Below are 19,766 nucleotides of genomic sequence, written 5' to 3' on the forward strand. Positions count from 1 at the left end.
AATTACTGTAAATTCTGACTTTCATGCTGACTTCGGGTACCATGATGTTTATTATGTAACATTATGTGCTGTGGGACATCTTATCTTGGGTATATTAGAGTAATTATGGAAGAGTGATAGACTTTACTTGCTGCCGTTGACGAAAATTGACATTTGAATGAACAATGAATAGTCATACACTATACTGAGTGTCACTTTGCATTAACTCTTGAGAAGGTTTAAGTCTGTTAAAGCAGGTTTCACAAGATGGCAGTTGAATGAGAAAACAAATAACAGACACAGGTACAAACCCATTATAGTTTTATTTGACATACAGGTGCTTTTTGGTTCCTAGTAAAGGAGCTTTACTGAGAGCACAGATTCCATTTACACCAAAAGAAGAAAAAAAAAATGGTAGATCAGATTTGTCACTCATCTGGATGAAACTAGCTTTTGTCCAAGTCCTAAAGAACACATGTTAATGGTTTTCAGTTTTTGATCGTACTCCTTTGATTCACAGCATGCAGGTTCTCCTACATCTGTCACTTGTAGCCATTATGAAGATGGTAATAACCAACACTTTTTTTTCTTTACAAATTCTGCACCAAATAAAATAAAGCAAAGAGATCTAAAGAACAGGAACAACAATAATAAACAATTTTTCTACATAATGCAAAATCTACATTCAAAAACCAAGACGCGCAATGTTGTACCAGGGCCCCATTAAATAACCATATCAACAAGCACATAGTGTAACATCTCTCTGTCCGTCTGTCTGCCAGTCCTCCACACAGTCAGACATTTCTCACTCTTCAGTCAGCAGTCTCAGCAGTGTCTCCCGCACTTTTCACTAGAGACACTCTCAGTCGTGGAAGTGAAGGAATCGAGGCTACAGGGTAGGAATTTAAAAAAAAAAAAAGAGACTTTTTAAAGTCCATAGTGGCCCAAGCCTTGTGGCTGAATGTGCCCCAATCCGCTTGTGCATAAACATTATGTTCAATCGTACAGGTAGCAGCAACACCCCTGCAGAGAGGGGTCGAGGGGGGGTGAACAGTGGGTGAGGGTGGGGAAGTTATGGAGAAGGAAGAATGGGAGGATAACAGAGGAGGGGGCGGGGTGCTAGACTTTGTCCAGTGCACTACTGTACAAGGCCGTCTTCAGGGGAGACCGGGTCTGTGTCCTGGCCTCGGCGATGCCTGTGCTCCGTTTTGTTCCTGTTATCAGAGTCTTGACGTTCACCTGTCTCCCTCTCTCTCTCCCTCTCTCTCTTCCTCTCCCGTCGCCCCTCTTGGTTCTCCTTATCTTTGCGGTTGTTGCGATTCCTCCGTTCTCTTCGATCATTCGTCTTTCGTCCTGGAAGTTAAGGAAATGAAATATTAGCAAAGCAGGGGAGGAGGGTGAAGCTCGTCATCCCATCAGTTCAGGAGGTAGTGTTGAGTTCATGCATATTATTTTGCATTATTTTCAAAATGAACATTGTAGTATGCCATGCAATAAACACACCAATAGAAAATGTCCAAAGTACAGGTCTACATGTCAAAGGCCACTTAACAACCAGTCTTTTAACATATAGGGTATGTCCTTATGAATGTGTATATATGTCATCGGAGAATTCTCTTGCACATAGTTTTACTTTGTAATGAAAAGCACCTCATATCAAGTAAAAGTAGCAACAGTAGTAGTGTATGTGTGAACACTGCAAAACCATTACTGGGTGCGGTATTACTTTTAAGCGCAGTACTTTGTGTTTTCCACTAGATGTCAGTCTTTAATCAGAGACGGCAACCCTCTTGCCCCGAGACGAGTGGACCTTTTGTCCAAAATAGAAAACCTTTAAATAAGCCCCCAGTTTATCTGCTCTTGCAACACCATCTCATAAACAAAACCAAGAGTTTTGGAATGTTGAAGGTTTATCTCTGCTCAAGCTACAGTTATTAATGATAATAACAAGATCCAACCCCAGGGAGGTTGGAGACAGGACCTGCAAGTGAAAGCAGAGGAGGCCCTTTTCCTGTTGTTGTACGGCTGCTGTTCATGTGTGAGTGGAACGGAGCAGCACGGCCTGCTTGGCTGCTGTGTGCCGGCCAGTCGGGGATTGTGAAACTGCTGAAGTAGGCAGTAGGCACAGACACAGGGAGAGAGAGAAAGAGGAGATAATGTCTCTCTCCTGTTCGGCCCCCCTACGCTCATCCTCTCCCCCTCTGTCTGTTCATTAATCAGGGCTCTGGTTGGACCCGGGACCAAGTCTGACCCACACGTTCTGGGCCAGTGATACCAAGCTCTACCTGCCCACTGTGTTTAATCTCCTTCTAGAATAATGGAATTGGACAGGAGGTGGACAGCACATCATATTCATATACAGTGAGGATAGGTGGGTGCATGGATGGATGGACAGATGGAGTAATCTGGTGCACTGACTCATTCAGGGTCTGCCCCCGTCCTCTATAAACACAGGAAGTCCCCTTCGCTCTCATTGTTTTCTCTGTCCTGACACCATTTACAACTATTTACAATTTCAGTGGCTTAGTCATACTGTAGCCTCTGTGCTTTTGTCGAGCCAGAGAAGAAACCTAATCCATGCCAGTGTTGAGATGATTAGGAGAGTGTTTATCAAACCGACCTCCGTTTGGTTAGTCGGAACAGTTTCTGATGGGCTTTTTGTAAACTGTGTAATGACATGTGTGTAATGGTCCCCAAATGAGACACCTTTGGAGCTTTTTTGAACATTTTCAACAGACATTTCCTAAAAAGCCAAGTTTTAATGAACAACGTCTGTTCACTTTGGGGGACAACACTTCTTTTGGCGATTTGACGAACTGAAACCTGTGTCTGCGCGGGTATACAGTCGTTTTGACAGAGACTTGAACAATATGGATGCAAAAGCGCTACATAGAAATATATTCAACACATTTTTCATATAAAAATAAAAGCTGTGGCTGAATGTTGTGTTTTTGGGAATAGACACATCTACAACCAAAAATGAACTATGATTATTCAAACATTGTTATAGGTAAATTTATTTAAACTCATATTGCATATTGTATCACCTACACTTTTAGTCCTGTAAATAAGCATTTTAGGACAATTGTAAAGTCTGTACACAGCGTGTGATGTTTTTGTTAAGTTTTAGTTTTAAGTTAAGTAAAAAATGATACCAAACTGAATATATACAAACACCCTAAGTGAAAATACTGCGTTTGGATGTTATAAGGGCTTTCAACGGGGCAAGTTGAATTATTCTAAATGCAGTAAAAGAACTATAATGCAACAGGAAAGAGTCTGGCATCTTGGGATCTAGACTGTAGTAAGAGGATGTGCCTGTTCAGTATTGAACTGGAGCCAGGAGGCTATGATTTATTTTAGCGATGCATAAAGACTGAAAGTAGGGGGAAACTAGCGTGGTTCTGTTCAAAGTTTAACAATCTACCTACCGTCACAAAGTTAAGGCTGTAATTTATTCTCTGTGACCAGCAGCGACTTTCTAATGTCTCCACTGGTTGTCTGGAAATAGATACAACAAGTAACTGCCTGTAAATCCACAAAATGCTGCTTTTATTTCTATATTGCTGTTTGTGCTTGGAATGAAGATACAATGTTTTAGTTAGTGAGCTTTAGAATTGCCGGTTGGTGGGTTTTTACACTATAAACAGGCTTGGTGATATCCCTAGTTCAGTCTCTTGGCTCTAGCTCACAGATATTTAACAGACGGATGTGAGAGTGATATAAATCGTTTCATTTAATTCTTGCAAGATTGAAAATAAACGTATTTCCCAAAGTGTCCAAGTATACCTTTTAATGTAACTTCAGTTGATGTAACTGCCACAATTGCAACTGAAACACTTAGTCAACACCAAGCCCTTGAGCACTGTCTATTTTGATGTTTGGCTATAGCTCCTAAAAGCAAGTACAATATATACAACACAAATAACGGTGTAGTGTAAGAGAGCACTTGTAAATCTCTGTGGTCACTCATGTATACACTTTACATGCTCCACTTAAGATCTTGTCATTGAGACTAGAAATAATGTAACAGTACAAATATTGACATTCATTTGCAATTATAGTCAAAATCTGGATCCAATCTAGTCTGTAACTTCTCTTAGATTCCACATGTAATTCGTGCCACATTCAGTGTACTGATGACATCCATTTGTCATCGGTACAAGGGAGGAACATTTGCTGTAATATCTAGTTAACGAGGGTGAATGTATGCAGACACTTGTTATCCTTTTCATCCTGTGTGTTGTTCCTCTGGAAGCCCTGCCTGCAGCTTAAACACACTCACTGGTGTGGACCTGCTGCCTGAACTGTCTGCGGCTGTAATTAACATCTAGAAATGTGTTGCAGCGCATTCACAAAGTGCAGGAGTCAGTAAACTGTACTGAGAGCACGGGGAGGAAGGGCTTTACTGTGTGTGTGTGTGTGTGTGTGTGTGTGTGTGTGTGTGTGTGTGTGTGTGTGTGTGTGTGTGTGTGTGTGTGTGTGTGTTTGTGTGTGTGTGTGTGTGTGTGTGTGTGTGTGTGCGTGCTTGTGAAAGAGACAGAAAGAAGCTGAAGAGGAGATGAATTAATATCCATAGAGGGTATTAAATGAACTGAAGGACGAGGTGCGAGTGGGAAACGGTTCAAACGATAGGAACACTGAGGGTAATGGGAGGTGTGCGCGTGCATGCGTGCGTGTGTGTGTGTGTGTGTGTGTGTGTGCGTGTATGTGGGGGGTGGGGGGTGGCACATCCTCCGTGGCAGGCGCGCTGTCGTCCGGGGAGCTTTTGGCGGGAGCCAGGCTGGGATTAAAGGCTATGGGCTGTCCCACAAGTGGAATGCCTGCCGCCGCAAGGCCGCCAGGATGTCATGAGGGGGGTTCTGGGTGTGTGTCCGTGTGCCCCCCCTCCGACTGTATGTTCCTCTGTGTGTGTGTAGCCAGGTCTGTGTGTGTGTGAGAGAGTTATTAAAGGAGGCTAATGTTTGCAGAGGGCACACGCTGTATCCGGCCACAGAGATAGAGAGGTGAACAGCAGGTCGATCGAAGGACAAATTAGCCAGCATTAACTTAAGAGAGACGGCGGCGGATGAGGATGTGAGTGTAAACATTCACAATCTCTAGCTGCGGATAACGGAGGAACAGAGCCAAGTTTCTCTGACTCCAAGCCAGAATATGTCAGCGTGTTCCATACAGTTTTACAACTTTTCTGACGTGATATCTATAATTTAAAACATGGTTGGGGGGGTTTATCAGCACCAACTGGAAGTTGTAATTTTGCAATGGTTGTATAGAACGGGAGGCGGTGATGGATGGAAGTCTACACTTAAAGTGATAGTTCAACATTTGGGGAAATGTGCTGCCCTGTCAAGAGTTATATGACAACATTGATGCTGCTCTCATATCTGTGTTAAATATGAAACTATCCCAGAGAGGATAAGTGTAGCGCCGCGTTAAGACCAAAAGCAGTGGGAATAAGCTAGTCTAGCTTGGTTTAAGTTTACCTGCAAGCAACAAAATAAAAATGAGTGACCTTGAAAGGTGCTTTGGATAGCTGTTCCCCTCTGATTCACGTTTTTATGCAAACCTAAGCTAATCACCTGCTGGCTCTAGCTTCCTATTTAATAGACAGCTATGATGGTAGTATCGATCTTGTCATCTTACTCTGGACAAGAAAGCTTTGTATTTCCACGAACTTAACTTCCTATCATCGAATGATTAAATGAGTTGGCAAATGGAGGATGAAATAAGCAAAGAGTCCGTAGACTCATGTGACGGAGACGGAGTAAAATCATGTTGCAAGGAGCAGAATGGGAAGAGGAGAGGCAAGACGGAGAGGGAGGAGAGGGCAAAAGGAGAAAGTGCAAAAGAGGAGGAAGGGGTAAGGAGGATGTATCAGTGTCTGAGGGCTTCTGGAGGATTACTGGGGGCTCTCTGAGGTCGGACCACTGACCCGCTAGCGTGTGCAGAACGTAAACAGCGAGGAGAGGACGCGCCGAGGCAGATAATTAGCTCTCATTCACTGTGGATGCTCATTGTTGATGGTCTGTAGTGTGTGAGACTGCACACATCTTTCGTTCATTCTTTCAATTCACCTCCCTTCTCTCAGTCCCCCCCCCTCCCTCACCGGGCTCAGACTAGATCAACAGAGCCGTTGACTCGACACTACAGTCTCGGCCCCGACCCGACCGACTGGGAGCGCCAACAGGGAGCTTATATGGGGGTCTGTGTTTTCTTTGGTGTGTTAGTGTGTGTGTGTGTGTGTGTTTGTGTGAGTGTGTTTTTGTGCGACAAGGATCGGGGAATGGATCAGTAGAGAGATACAGATAGAAACTGAGAGAGAGGGATAGCGGGGGTGACAGAGGGCACATTTCACAGTCTGCCTTACAAATAATGTCGACCCATGATGCTTCACAAATTACCACCAAGGACAACGGCTGTGAAGTTATTTTAGTGAGACAAAGATGGCATGTGTGTGCCTGTTTGGTGTGCGAGTGCAAAAAATTGTGCATTTGTCTGAAAGAGACAGTGTATCTCTCTGTGTGTGTGTGTGTGTGTGTGTGTGTGTGTGTGTGTGTGTGTGTGTGTGTGTGTGTGCGCGTGTGTGCGCGTGTGTGTGCGTGTGTGTGCGTGTGTGTGCGTGTGTGTGCGTGCGTGTGTGTATTGGCAGCTGTGGGGATAAACCAATACTGATCCCCTGGTCGCCGCGTGCCTCCCAGGGGGAGGATGTTGATGTTGAGCTGGCTGTTTCTGCTCCATAGTCAACTGCTTTTCTGCTGCATCACACACACACACACAAACACACATGCATGCACAGAAACACACACACTGTTTGTTCTGTAAGTGTGAGGCCCCAGGGGGCTGGATCTCAGCCTCCTAGCCTGGCTGCGATCTGTCATTTAACACTACAGAGCCCAGGCTAAAAAAACAACCAGCCGTAGCCGCCAACCAGCTCGGTAACCACACACACGCAGGACACACATAAGACGAAGTGGTCGTAAATGCGCCACAGCATCGGTTTTTATAAAGAGACGAGCTCCTCTGAAAGCCGTTTCAACTCCCTTCATTAGAACGGTATTCCCTGTTTACTAGGAGCAGAGAAAGCGGTTTTACTGTTTAAAAATCCAAGAGGTCTCAGGGGAGCTCACAAAACATACCCATTGCAACATCACACATGTGTGTTCCCTCCACTGTCCTCACTCTAACCACAATGACAATCCTCTGAGTAAACAGTCGTAGTCCAGAGCGGAAGACCAGCTCTGATTGTACAAGCTGAAGCAGCAAGGTCTGGAATTCATAGAAATCATGTCAGTACGCTGCGCTGTAGGCGGCGAGCGCGGTTGGTCTCCAGCAGCTACAATAGATGATGCGGCCATTTGAAAGCATCTGTAACTGTCGTTGTCTTTACCTGGGCATTTCCTCCTCTTGACCAGGCACTCTTTGATCTCTGAGATCTCCGGGCAGGGATTGCCAAAGGGTGATGGGTACTGGAGGACCTGCCGTGTGCGGGTCTCCTGGCCCCGCTTGAACCCACAGGTTCTACCGGACCGAGAGCAGGGGCTCCACTCGCTCCACTCGCCCACCTCACAGTGCACTGACGGGGGGGAACAAATCGAGACAGAGAAGTGAGGGTGAGGAAACGTAGGGCCAGAAAAAAATGCAGTATGGGCCCTTCGATCGTTATGATCGGCCCCACACACCCACTGGACTGACCTTGTGCTGTGCACTCCATGAGTTTGTCATTGGGCTCGTAGTCCTCTGGACAGACATGGTGGCACCGCCCGCTGAGCTGGTACAGGCCTGGCCGGCACCGCGTGCATGTCTCACTGTTCACACACGCCTCGCACTCTGCAGGACACCCTGCAACGACAAAAGCACGGTCATGTATCTCTCAATATAGATGCCACCTTTAACACATGAACATGTTTTAAAATGCGCTTCATTCCAAAGTCTGAATTGCTAAACGATGCATGGCTAATAAGGGATGTATACAAGAATAATACAGTATATAATACACAGTAAATAGAGTAAAATAAAGGACAAAGCCACTCACTGGGAACACACTCCCTCTGTGTGTCGCTGCGGACCAGCCCCTCGGGGCAGTTCTCCTGGCACTTGCCCAGGTGGAGGTAGGATCCTGCCCGGCAGCGTGTGCAGAAGTTCTTGTTGAAGCAGGAGTCGCACTCCGACCTGCACTCTGACAGAGGAACACAGACCCACCGCCAACGTTTATTTAAACTGTACAAGTTACCGTGTCCAGCGCGTTAAACATACAGGGTGTGTGTGTGTGTGTGTGTGTGTGTGTGTGTGTGTGTGTGTGTGTGTGTGTGTGTGTGTGTGTGTGTGTGTGTGTGTGTGTGTGTGTGTCTGCGTCTGCATGTCTCACTATAGGCCACTGCAGTCTGATTGATGCATGATTTTCAGTAAAAGCAGCACTTGGTTTAATTTAATGTCGCCAAAAGGAAATATTATACTGATACTTAAGGTATCACATACTGTATTTATACATAATGCCATATTTCACAAGCAGGACTTGAAACTGTTGCTAGTAGAGAAGAGGGGATATATATTTTGAGTGTCTTGGAGCCGACGTGAGTTCTTGTGCTTGTCATATGTAAGTAAAATACGCCGTTAAGAGGCCACATCTAACTCAATTCTTATGTCCATAGGTCATTTAAATTGGGAGCATGCAAGTATGTTCATCAATATTCCGCTATCCAAACTGTTCGTTCCAAATCACGGCTTACTTGTGCAGGTGTTTCTTTCTCGGGAGCGCGTGCCGTAAAAGCCCGGCGGACAGGAAGTCATGCACACCCCGATCTGCTTCATCCCAATCCTCTCCAAATGCATGAAGAAGCGCGGCTTGCAGGACAGGCAGCCATTGTAGTCAGAGCAGGTCAGACAGCCACCCTGCTGGCACCCTGAGCTCACACCAGAGATCTCTGTTGAAAGGAGCAAAGGGGGGTATAACATGGTATGAGATTACTTTTTTGAAAGTGCAATTTATCGAAACGCTTGCTAGATATGCACCGTTTTTTTTTGGCAAGATCCCAGCTTTTGAGAAGCCACAGTGCCTTAGTTCCATTTGTGTGCAGTAAAACCAGCCTCCCTCTTATTCAAAGCTCATAGCAGGAATTCACCTTTCTGTTGGTGCCAAGGACAGACACAGTAACCTTCTGGAAGCCTCTCTGTCACATTTTGATTCATTAAGCACTAAAACATTTAAGGGAAGGAGATATATATCTACTGTCCTCATGTTATTCCACCTTATTGAGCTTTACCATCAAACTTCTTCTAGTTTGACACATATTCCTGTATCCAGGCTCTAAAACTTTCATCTCGCCGCCTAAAAGCTAAAAGAGAACAACATCCCATGTACCTGCTCATAAATCTACACAATTCATTCCAGACTGTGGAGGTTGTGAGGGTTTCTACATTTCAACCAGTGCAGATCACTCGGGTCAGACTGTCCCGTGGCAGCACTGTGCATGCTATACGCTTGGCTCTGCAACACCACCATCAAACCAACATGTTTGATGGTGGACCACCAATGTTACATGAATGTTACATCTCACCTAGAACTCCCCCAGGTGTTAAATATTCTGTAGGTTTACGTTGCACAGCCAGTTTCGGTTAACAAATCCTTAACGATGGCTTTGAATATGTTTAAACGAAGGGCACTTTTCTGATTTAACACACGGCGTCAAAAGAGGAAACAATCTGAAACTGCATCTTTTTTTGTTAACTTTTGTTTATTACTTTAAGTGTTGTCAAATGTATCATGAATGGTAATTATGTCACGTGCGTAAGTGTTTAATTACAGCATCATATTGGACTAATCACATACTGTCTCAGCACAGTGTGGAGGGGAAGCTATTTATACTCTGTTTACAACCTTGTTTATGTACATAAGTACTGTAGTGTTTAGTTAACGTTGATATATTTTGCAGTCGGGTTTTCATCCCCCACTCTTCACTAATTTGTGGGATGATTCACCAAACTTTGTCTGCCATGGATAAAAGCTTTGGTTGTAGATTTTAATCATTTTAATTATATGTTGACAATTTGTCACAGACATTTTTAATGTCTCCCAAGTAACAGCATGTGTATTTATAAAAAAAAAATCGAAAGATTATAACATTTTAGGCCTTTAAGTCTTTAACAACCAATTTAAACAAAGAAAAATAAATACATTCAGTATAATATTTTGCAGTCGGTGTCCTGGAAACCGTTGTATATCATCCTTTTCAGTATCTGATTGCACTTAGTGGACAAAACAGTGACAAAGAGGGTTTGGGGGGTTGGATGGGGTGGATGTGTGTTCTGAAAGACAACTATCAGATACTTGACGGTTTTTAGCTTGTTTGAGTAACAGCATAATCGCTCTTTTGAACAAATCTGTTTAAATCACTCCTCTGTTAGAAATACCATTGTTGAGTTAAATCCATGAAGTGGTTTTAGGTAATGAGAACATCAACTCAGGGACAATCGTGTTACAGCCTATACTTACATATAGGAGCGACAACTGTGACATTGAGTCCACACGCAGGCAAAAGACAAGAGAGCACTTCCATGTTTTGTGCTGCATACTCCATTCCCAAACGTGTTGATTGGAAAATGCTGAAGTAGTCACACATGGCAAATCAAAAGCAACCCCTGGAAGCGTCCAAGGAATTGTGTTTTTCCTTTCTCTCCAGCCTTGGCATCTCATGCCACTGCTTTAAGCTGGCTATCTTCCGTCTTCTCTACGTTCAGGGTTTGGCTGACAGTTTACCATAGATCACGGATACTTTGTTTGAAATATCTCGACAATCTTTACAACTGCTGTCCATTTGCCCACATGTGTTCCTGCCAAGCTGCCCTGAATCACAGAAGTCTTAAGACGTAGGAATTTGGCCTTGCCCTCACACTTGCACCAACAAAACCTCAGTTGGACTTGCATAACATACCAACAAAGTAACATATGAATAAACACATTCACATGCCTGCACACACACACAAACACAGATGGCTCACGGAGAAAATAGAACTGTGCAACAAAATAGAAGTACCGTGATAACGAATGTACCTCAAGTCCTGATGTCGTACTTGTCTTTATTGGACTCCATCAAGCAAACTTCATAATCCCATGTTTAGCTTTAAATCAAGACCTAAATCACACCATCTTCATCCTCCCCTGAACCAATCTGATAAATGATTTAATATATATATAGTTCCTACTGTTAGCACCCAGGCAACCACACGCCTTCCTTTTTGGATGCATCATCACAGACAGGAAGCTCGGAGCTCGGGTTCAGCCTCTGCATGGTAATTTTGGCCAGCTGACTCAATGGTCATTGACTCCCGACTCAGTCTTACCCCCTTCTTTCCCTCTGAAGTCTGCACTCATTCACCCCTTCGCCAACTAATCCTTCCATCCTCCCTGATATCTCTGGAAGTGTCAGATATCTGCATCCTTGGAGAAAGTTTGCATTCTTAGAAGCACTTGTCAATTAATGGGTCCTGAGTCGGACTAGAAAAGGCAGAACGTGAACAAAACCTTCAGCTTGGACAGAAATTAATTAATGCTTTGCTGCTGCCGTCTCACAACTGAACTGTATCACGGTTGCGATTATGCATGTGCTGTATTTAATAAAAAAAATATAAATGTATTTTTCAGTCCATGAAACACATTTTCAGCATCTCATTTATACAAAAACAACAACATTATACTTACATTTAAAATTGTAATTGAATAAAATGCACTTTGTCCACACGGTTTTCAGTCTCAGGACAGGATTTGAGTAAGTGCTCGAGGACTCTCGGTGAACCCTCCTGCCCCTCCTTCCTCTCACACTGTGTTGAGAGGCTCTTTAATGGTGTTTAGGGGGAAATAAACATTTAAAAGGGCGAATCGCTGTGTCTTAATGCAGTATGTGGTATAAAGCAGACTCTACAATGTGTTTATATTCCACAGTAGTGCATCACAAATGCATGAGAACAATCAACTTATTAATACAGTAGTTCCTTGTCTTTTAGTATTAAAACTTGCGCCTGGTGTCATTTAGGCGTCCGTTTGCTGGAGTATGAGTAAGAGCTGTATCGGCTGCTGAACAGTAAAACCATCCAGACTTAGTTTTTCAGGTCTGAACTGGACTACATTGAACAGAGCTGCCAAGAGGAAAGGTAACCCCGGGACCCCTTTAAAAGGACACAATAAACACACAGTTAACCCCGGATGCTGCGACTCCCTGGTTTTTCTTTTCTTTTTTTTCCACTTTGGTGGTCATGAGGCAAGAAATTGCAACAAAAACCGTTGTGGTCTCAGACTTCAGATCTGACCTCTGTGATAAAATGTAAATTATAGAGAGAGGTTTCAGCCCCAGGTGGCAGGGATAAAAACATCACTTCCAAGGTCTATTATTGTAGATCACAGTTAGTCTTCGGCCACGCTGGCAAGCGATACATGGAATATTCCAGTTGTCACTGCTCTTCTCTGGCAGACTTAGTCACAGAGCACATCTGGAGACCCTCATTGATAAAGTATGCGTAGGAAGAATAGAACAAATATACTTGATATTACTTATTTCATAGTGTCATGGAAATTGGCTGGCCACGGCTCAAGGGATGAGACGTAATGTTGGACCTCGTGGAGATATATGGGGGATGAAATACCATCAGACTTGAGTGTTTTCAGTATGGAACATCTCTGGTGTTTTTATGGAGCCTACTGTCAAATTCCCATTATGATTTCAAAATGTGATCATTTTCTGACAAATGTGAATCATCAGGGCCAACATCAGAGGAAGGTTTTCCCCCCATGATTTCTGAAATGTGGCAGTGTTAATGGGGATGCATAGGTTACTTCACTAAATGTCAATGTGAATATGCCTTTCACTCAGACATGACACCGCCTGAAGTCTGCTGCTCTGACCGCTAGAGAGCGACGGGAACCAGGAGACTGTGCGCAAAGGGCAGCGGCTCCAGGTGACCGGCAGGCAGAACAATTCATTCATCACATTAAAGCTCAAAGTAAAACAAAGTGGAATAAAACCGTGGATGGACCATACAATAAAATCAGTGTCCGTTGAAATTTGACTCCCTTGTCTTATAACAGCAATTTAGTAAATTGGAGAGCATAAACCTCATCATGCAGAAATTTAGGATCGGGTGTGGAAATTGGTGGTAGGCTAATATCTGATCAGTAATAATCTGGAAAATCATTAAATCTCTTTTATAATCTGCCGAAAGAAACTGAGTTAAGTTTTGATCTTAACTTTAGAACGGAAAAAATGGCACTTTTATTATATTGTCGAGAAAAAAGTCACGCGTCTTATTGTCTAGTTGTGCGGATTGTTAATTCACCACTCTGACCAAATGAGACTGTGCCTGTCGCCAGTCCTTAATTAACACGTTTAAAATAGACGACACTATTGGAGAATCCAACAGATGGAGGATGTGGACGGGAGAGACCGCCGTGTCTTGACGCCTCTTTCATTAAATCGGGCCAATAAATGATGAATTAAAAGGAAACAAATGATAATGTGCTGAGTGTGCACGCAGCATCTTACCGCACTTGAACCTACTCACGTTTGTGTTGCCGGTGCCTGGAGCTGCTGTGCTGCTGACAACCAGTGTAATCCATGCAGTGCGAGATGATCAAAACAAATGAGATCAGTTGTAATTGCATAGTAGCCCAGAGATGAGACTCGTAAAGCCAATGTCAATGTTCACCAAGTCACTCAGTGGATGAGATTCCGTTGTCTTCCCCCCCCAGACGGAGGCAGAGTGCGGCGGCTCGGTAATTCCTAGACACAGCGGGACCCCCAGCTATGTGGCGATATGTGGTGATGGTAGTTGACGGTGGCCCAATGATGTCTGGGCCGCTTAGACTGTAACATCCTGGATGGGATCTTCACATGTGCCAAGAAAGCCAGACTGAGTCAGGGATCCCTTATCCGTGCTGTGATAAAGAACATGCCTTCCGAAAAACAAAAGACAAACAAAGACGCCAAAAAGCCCGATTCTCATCCAGGAAAGCTAAATCAATCATTAGTGTGGATCCCCCCCCACCAAAAAAAGAAAAACCGGTAAGAAGACGACTAGAATTAGGATCTACGTGTCTCTCAGACAGTTTGAGATGCCATATCCATGTGCGGGAACTCCAATGTGACCTTTCTGCCCGTCTCCCTCAGAGGAGATGCGTTGCGCGTCCCGGCGTGTGCGGACACCCTAAAGTCCCGGCTGTCTCCGCTTCATCTCAGCATCAGAGGCAAAGCCACCACGGGACCCCACACTAGCATACAAGGACTGGAAGTGGAAGGTTTGGTACTTCTTTTCGGCTGTCAAACCCGCACACCTCCTCTCTCTCCCTCTCTCTCTCTCTCTCTCTCTCTCTCTCGCTCTCTCGCTCACTCTCTCTCTCTCACTGTCGGCGGCACGCAACTGAACCAAAGTAAATCTCAGCGCTTTTCTGCTTTGCGTGCAGGACCCATTCACTCCCCTCCTGCCGGCCGGCTGATGACTTCAGCCCTCTGCTGTCTCTCTGTCTGTCTGTCTGTCTCTCTCCCCTATGAGCTGCAAAGTTTATTTAGAGGGCAAGCACCCCCCGCTTCAGAGAGAGAGAGAGAGAGAGAGAGAGAGAGAGAGAGAGAGAGAGAGAGAGAGAGAGAGAGAGAGAGAGAGAGAGAGAGAGAGAGAGAGAGAGAGAGAGAGATGCTTTATGTGCATCTTTTAACATGAACTGAATCTACATGAAAAAAAGAAGAAGAAAAAAAGTGATGTGACTGAAATGAAAAGACTTAGCTGCTATAATATTATTTAATTGAAAACAAAATTCTGATCGATATGTTTAATTTGGTTAAACACATTGTGGTCACAATCCCATGTGTACCAGAAAGTAATGTATTCGTGCACCAGGTAGTTTATGGGACAACCTTGCAGTCTAATCCCTTCTTCATTCCCGTGCTGGTGGTTTGGTGTGGAGGCAGAGAAAATGCCCCAGTTGACACCAGCCAAAGAAGCAGCAGCAGCATCTCATCGTATTACCTCTAGAGGGAGTTAGCTCCATGAAAGCTCGAGGCACATTGTCATAACGGACGAGCATGACTATCAGTGAGTTATGGTAAACTGTTGCACTTGACCTTTCCCTGCTGAGTCCAAATGTGATGTTGTTTGTGTTGCTACAATATAGAGGATAGATCAAGAGAAAAATAGCCTCAAATGTCATATGTTCAATACGAACCTTAGAAACCACCAAAAGTGTTAGATTTGCAGATACATGGTCTTAAATGAAGAGTCATTGCGGGACACCTCCAGGTTTAGTGGATTGTGGCCCCTGGAGGTTTGGCGGGGAGCAGGGGAGGCTGAAGCCTCATTTGTCTAACCGGTGTGTTGATGTTTAGGGGGAACAGTATGCACAAGTCCAGTGCTTCTCCTCGCTGTGGCTTCTGGTCTTTCATCCGTCACTGTGCTGAGTCTTTATGGGAATACTTCCTTGTTTGCCCTGTACAAACTCAGGACCAGAACAGAGACACATAGCAGGGATTGATGACCTTCACTGTGGCAGACTGCTGAAGTCAGACTGCTGAATAAGCCATGCGTTATAGTTTGGCATGAGATGATGCTTATTAAAACATGTCAAGTCTTTTATTTATGGGTCGTTAATTGAACCAAAGCACAGATTGAATTAGACAATGGCATTCAATATCGTGTAAGCTCATGTTTGTTTTGCAAAATTATAGGAAAAATTGTCAAATGTTCTGGTGAAATGATGAAATCTCCCTCCTCCTTCTCCTCCGTCCCAGTGGTTTGGTGTAAGGGTTGTTGAAGAATAATGCTGGTCTTTGTGTCCCCGCCTGAACTAGCCCCTCCATCCCCTGGGGGTAGGAACATGTGTGTGTGTTTGGGTATGTGTGTGAGTTTGTGTGTGTGTGCATGTGGAATTGGGGTGCACAAGGTTAAGGTCACTTGGTCAGTCCCTGTGACCGTCCAGTGAGAGAATCAGTCGACACCTGTAAATGAAGTCGGGCAGGTGCACAAACCCTCCCGACCAAGGATGGATGCACACTACAAGGTTTTTTTTTTTCTCTTTTTTTTTAATAATTCCACATTTAGTCCTATTTTATCCGTACTCTTATGTATGCTTTGAACTAAGAGGGGGCATGAGAGTGTTTGGCATCACTCTTTCTGACATTAAGTTTGGCTCAGCAGCTTCTATCAAATCTCAACATTTACAACAACAAAAAAGAAGAAAAAAACATATTTTGTTAACCAGTGAACAAGGAGAAATATGTGACTTCTACTGAGGGAGAAAAAAACACATTGAATATCACAACATTTTAGACTTTTTCTAGATTTTTGATAAATAACCATCAGTAATGTGGATATCTTGACCAAGTGGGTAAAGGCAAATAATGGAACAGTCTGGAACAGAAAATACATCACTTCCCTTTAATGTAGCATTTAGAAAAAGACAATACTTATGCCATATTATAATATGTTAAATGCCTCGTATAACATCGATATAGTATTGATTTATTGTCCAGCACTATTTAAAGGTACCGTGTGAAGTGTATGACCTCTGTAGCACTGTTGTTTTGTTCAATGTAAACATAACTTTTGTGTGTTTATCAGGAATCTCCCCAGGGCACCTTTAAGGGGAATGTCGGGGCTTGAGAGGCCGGAGTTCAAAGTGTATCAGGAGCTAATTACACACATCATTCCCCGAGCTACGATCACACAGGTTACAATCATAGGCCAATTAAGCGTACGTCCACTTCGTTATGTTCAAATGACATTGCACAAATCCATTTACACTCTTAATCCTCAGATGCATCGACCTTGCAAACGCACCACGACACCAAAGCTGACGCCTGTAACCTCCAAACGCTTCATTCCCCGGCCTATGACTCATTACATTCCCAGATGACAGTGACAATGTTGATCCACTGTCCTGTCATCAGTTAATGAATTAGGCCGAGCTCAGTGTGGACAGCAATTGAAAGCGCGTGTCTCGCTGGAGTCTGTGAAAACATCGTGATGCAGTCTGTGGCCTTATATGCAGGTTTTTTTTTCTTTTTTTCTGATGTTGCATCTATTAAAGCTGCAAATAGCCCAGTGGCAATCCTGTGCATTCTCTCAGCATGAAGCAAGCAGAGAGAGACAGTGACACAGGGCAGCAGAGGCTGTACAAAGTTATGAAAATAGACACGCGCGCACACACAAATACGGGATCTAGAAGTTCTAATAAATCATTATTGATTCTTGAAATTCTATTATACACAGAGAGCAGGGGATTAGATGAATATAAACAAGGATAAGACAGGTGCACGTGGGGCAGCAGGTGGGGCAAACTCATCTTAAATGTGCCTGTGTGTGTTTATGTGGCCGCATTTCTCTGTGTATACTGAGGTGATTGAGGGGATCATTTCATAGTAAGAGGGATTGAGAAGGTAGTCAAGGACAGATAATCACTGTGAGCAAGAGCTGTCAGCTGTACACACAGAGGGAAAGCAGGTCAGAGTTTTGTATAGAGAAGGTCAAAAGAGAAGGGTACTGTGTGTGTGTGTGTGTGTGTGTGTGTGTGTGTGTGTGTGTGTGTGTGTGTGTGTGTGTGTGTGTGTGTGTGTGTGTGTGTGTGTGTGTGTGTGTGTGTGTGCGCGCACACCACAGATTCCACGCATTCCCCTCAAATGACAACAAACCAATTTTGTGTTGAAGAGCATTAGCTTGACATTTCTCTTCCCTGCTGAGAGTTCGATGAGAAGATCGATGCCCCTCTCATACGAGTCCGTGCAATATGAAGCTGCAGCCGGTAGACATTACTTAACAACGTAAAACAGCTAGCGTGGGTCTTTTCCAAAGGGAACAAAGTCCAACCACAAGCAGCTCTAAAGCTCACAGAAATAATATATTTTTACTATAATCTGTACAAAACCTGGCAGAAGCAGTGACTTTCTGTGAGCGTCCTTGGCAACAAGCAGAAATGCCTGGAAGTCACTGCACTGGCTAAGACACAATTCCCCTAAAACTACAAATTATTATTTTTACACTTTGGTTTTATTACCTTTGGCAGAGCCAGGCTAGCTGTTTCCCCGTTTCCAGAATGCTAAACGAATCTACCCAGCTACAGCTTTGTATTTACTGTACAGATATGACAGTGGCATCAATCTTCTCATCTTTCTCTTTTAATATAGTAATAAAGCAGATATTTGTAGTATTCCTTGAAGCGTGTACTTTGTGAAATGCTTCACTGCCTGGATTTGAAAGTTGGTTTGATTTGAAAGTCAAACTTGTTGTCCACCAGTCTCCCTGTGTGTATGTTAGTCTATACATTATGAATATGTATGTGCACATGTATGGAAATAGCCATATAGTTCATGTGGATGTGATGTACTGTGTGTGTGTGTGTGTGTGTGTGTGTGTGTGTGTGTGTGTGTGTGTGTGTGTGTGTGTGTGTGTGTGTGTGTGTGTGTGCCTCACTGTGGAAGTGACCCCAGGAGGAATCCCCTCAGCAGGCCTGACTAATTTGGCCATGAGCGTGGCATTAACTACACATTCCTTCCAAAGCGGTGTCTCCACTTCCCTCTCGCCCCCCGACGGCAACACTTTAAATAAACTGAGCACAGGACTGTTGGCCACCGCTTCTCTTCTGTGTCTGACCCTTAGTACGACCTCAATTGATGTATTTCCTCTTCTTTTTAGCCTCTCTTTGAAGAACGTGACTGACTAGTGAATTGACAAAGTGACTAGTATGACAGGAGGGGCGGTAGGCAAAGAAAGTCCTGAGTTCACTCGAGTCGGGGAAGTGAGGGGCTCCTTTATCCGCCAAAAATTAGAAGAAAAGTCAGTGAGCAAAGCCAGCCACCCCTTGACAAGAGTGAGAAAGTTTATATATTCTCTTCCCCCTCGCTGCCCCAGTGTTGGCTCTCTTATGAAGCTGTGGAGAGACAATGACAGCGTACTGGGGATCAAACACTGCGACCCAGGAAATTTTAATCATCGGAGCACCACCAGCTTTTTTTCTCATCAGTTGTTGCCAGGCAACAGGTGAGGCAAACCCCAGATATTCTGTGTGTGTGTGTGTGTGTGTGTGTGTGTGTGTGTGTGTGTGTGTGTGTGTGTGTGTGTGGTATTTCTGGTGGGGGAATGGGCGGGGGTCCAGATGAGGGTGTGTATAGAAGAACCTTGTGGTTATTTTATTAATCTGCATGGGGAGTCTATTCTTTTTCTCCTTGATAAAACCCTTTCAGCTCTTTCTTTATGGCAGGCGGCCCGTCTGCCCTCGACTTTTGTCCTGTGATCATTCAGCTCCGCAGGGACCCGTGTCAGGCATCCCCCTTAAAGAATGCCTGTGAGAGTATGTGTACTGACTTGTGTTTAAAAGTTTAAAAGACACACACACACACAACACTGTTATCATTATGGAAAGTTTTGCAAAGTGGAATCTCTCAAAAAAAAATTTTGTCATGCAAATGCTCAGTTTTGTTGACTTTTTCGGAACATATGGTCCAAGAACAGCCCTCAAGAAACTTCTACATTACTTGCTATAGAAAGCTGAAAGAAGGCAGATGGCCTGAGCTTTATTTTTCTAGTGAACCATTTCCTCTCAATCTAAGAAGTTCTAATGGAAAGACCCTGAATTAAAACATGTGTGAAAGTACAATTTACCCCTTCGTTTGTCACCCGGGCAGAACAAGCCCCGAAACCACACTGAAAAAAAAGAGAATTTGTCTTTTTATGAAGTAAATTAATGCAGACAATTTTCCATCCACAGAAAAGATTGGGACTCTTTCCCTCCTCCAGTAAAGCGAAGCGTTAAATCCGTT

At 44.0% G+C, this 19,766-nt stretch overlaps 1 protein-coding gene across 1 annotated transcript; it reads right to left on the reverse strand.

The window, feature by feature from the left end:
- Positions 1 to 283: 283 nt before the first annotated feature.
- Positions 284 to 14,435, reverse strand: rspo3 (R-spondin 3). The gene is made up of 6 exons (XM_084027744.1): positions 13,528 to 14,435; positions 8,706 to 8,900; positions 8,012 to 8,155; positions 7,672 to 7,818; positions 7,367 to 7,552; positions 284 to 1,332 (listed from the first exon to the last, which is right to left on the reverse strand). Exons 1-6 carry the CDS (start codon positions 13,625 to 13,627, stop codon positions 1,118 to 1,120), a joined length of 987 nt encoding a protein of 328 aa, XP_083883870.1. The 5' UTR covers positions 13,628 to 14,435; the 3' UTR covers positions 284 to 1,117.
- Between the last annotated feature and the right edge of the window lie 5,331 nt (positions 14,436 to 19,766).

This window comes from Eutrigla gurnardus, assembly GCF_963514095.1.
Source record: "Eutrigla gurnardus genome assembly, chromosome: 14".
Taxonomy (NCBI): Eukaryota; Metazoa; Chordata; class Actinopteri; order Perciformes; family Triglidae; genus Eutrigla; species Eutrigla gurnardus.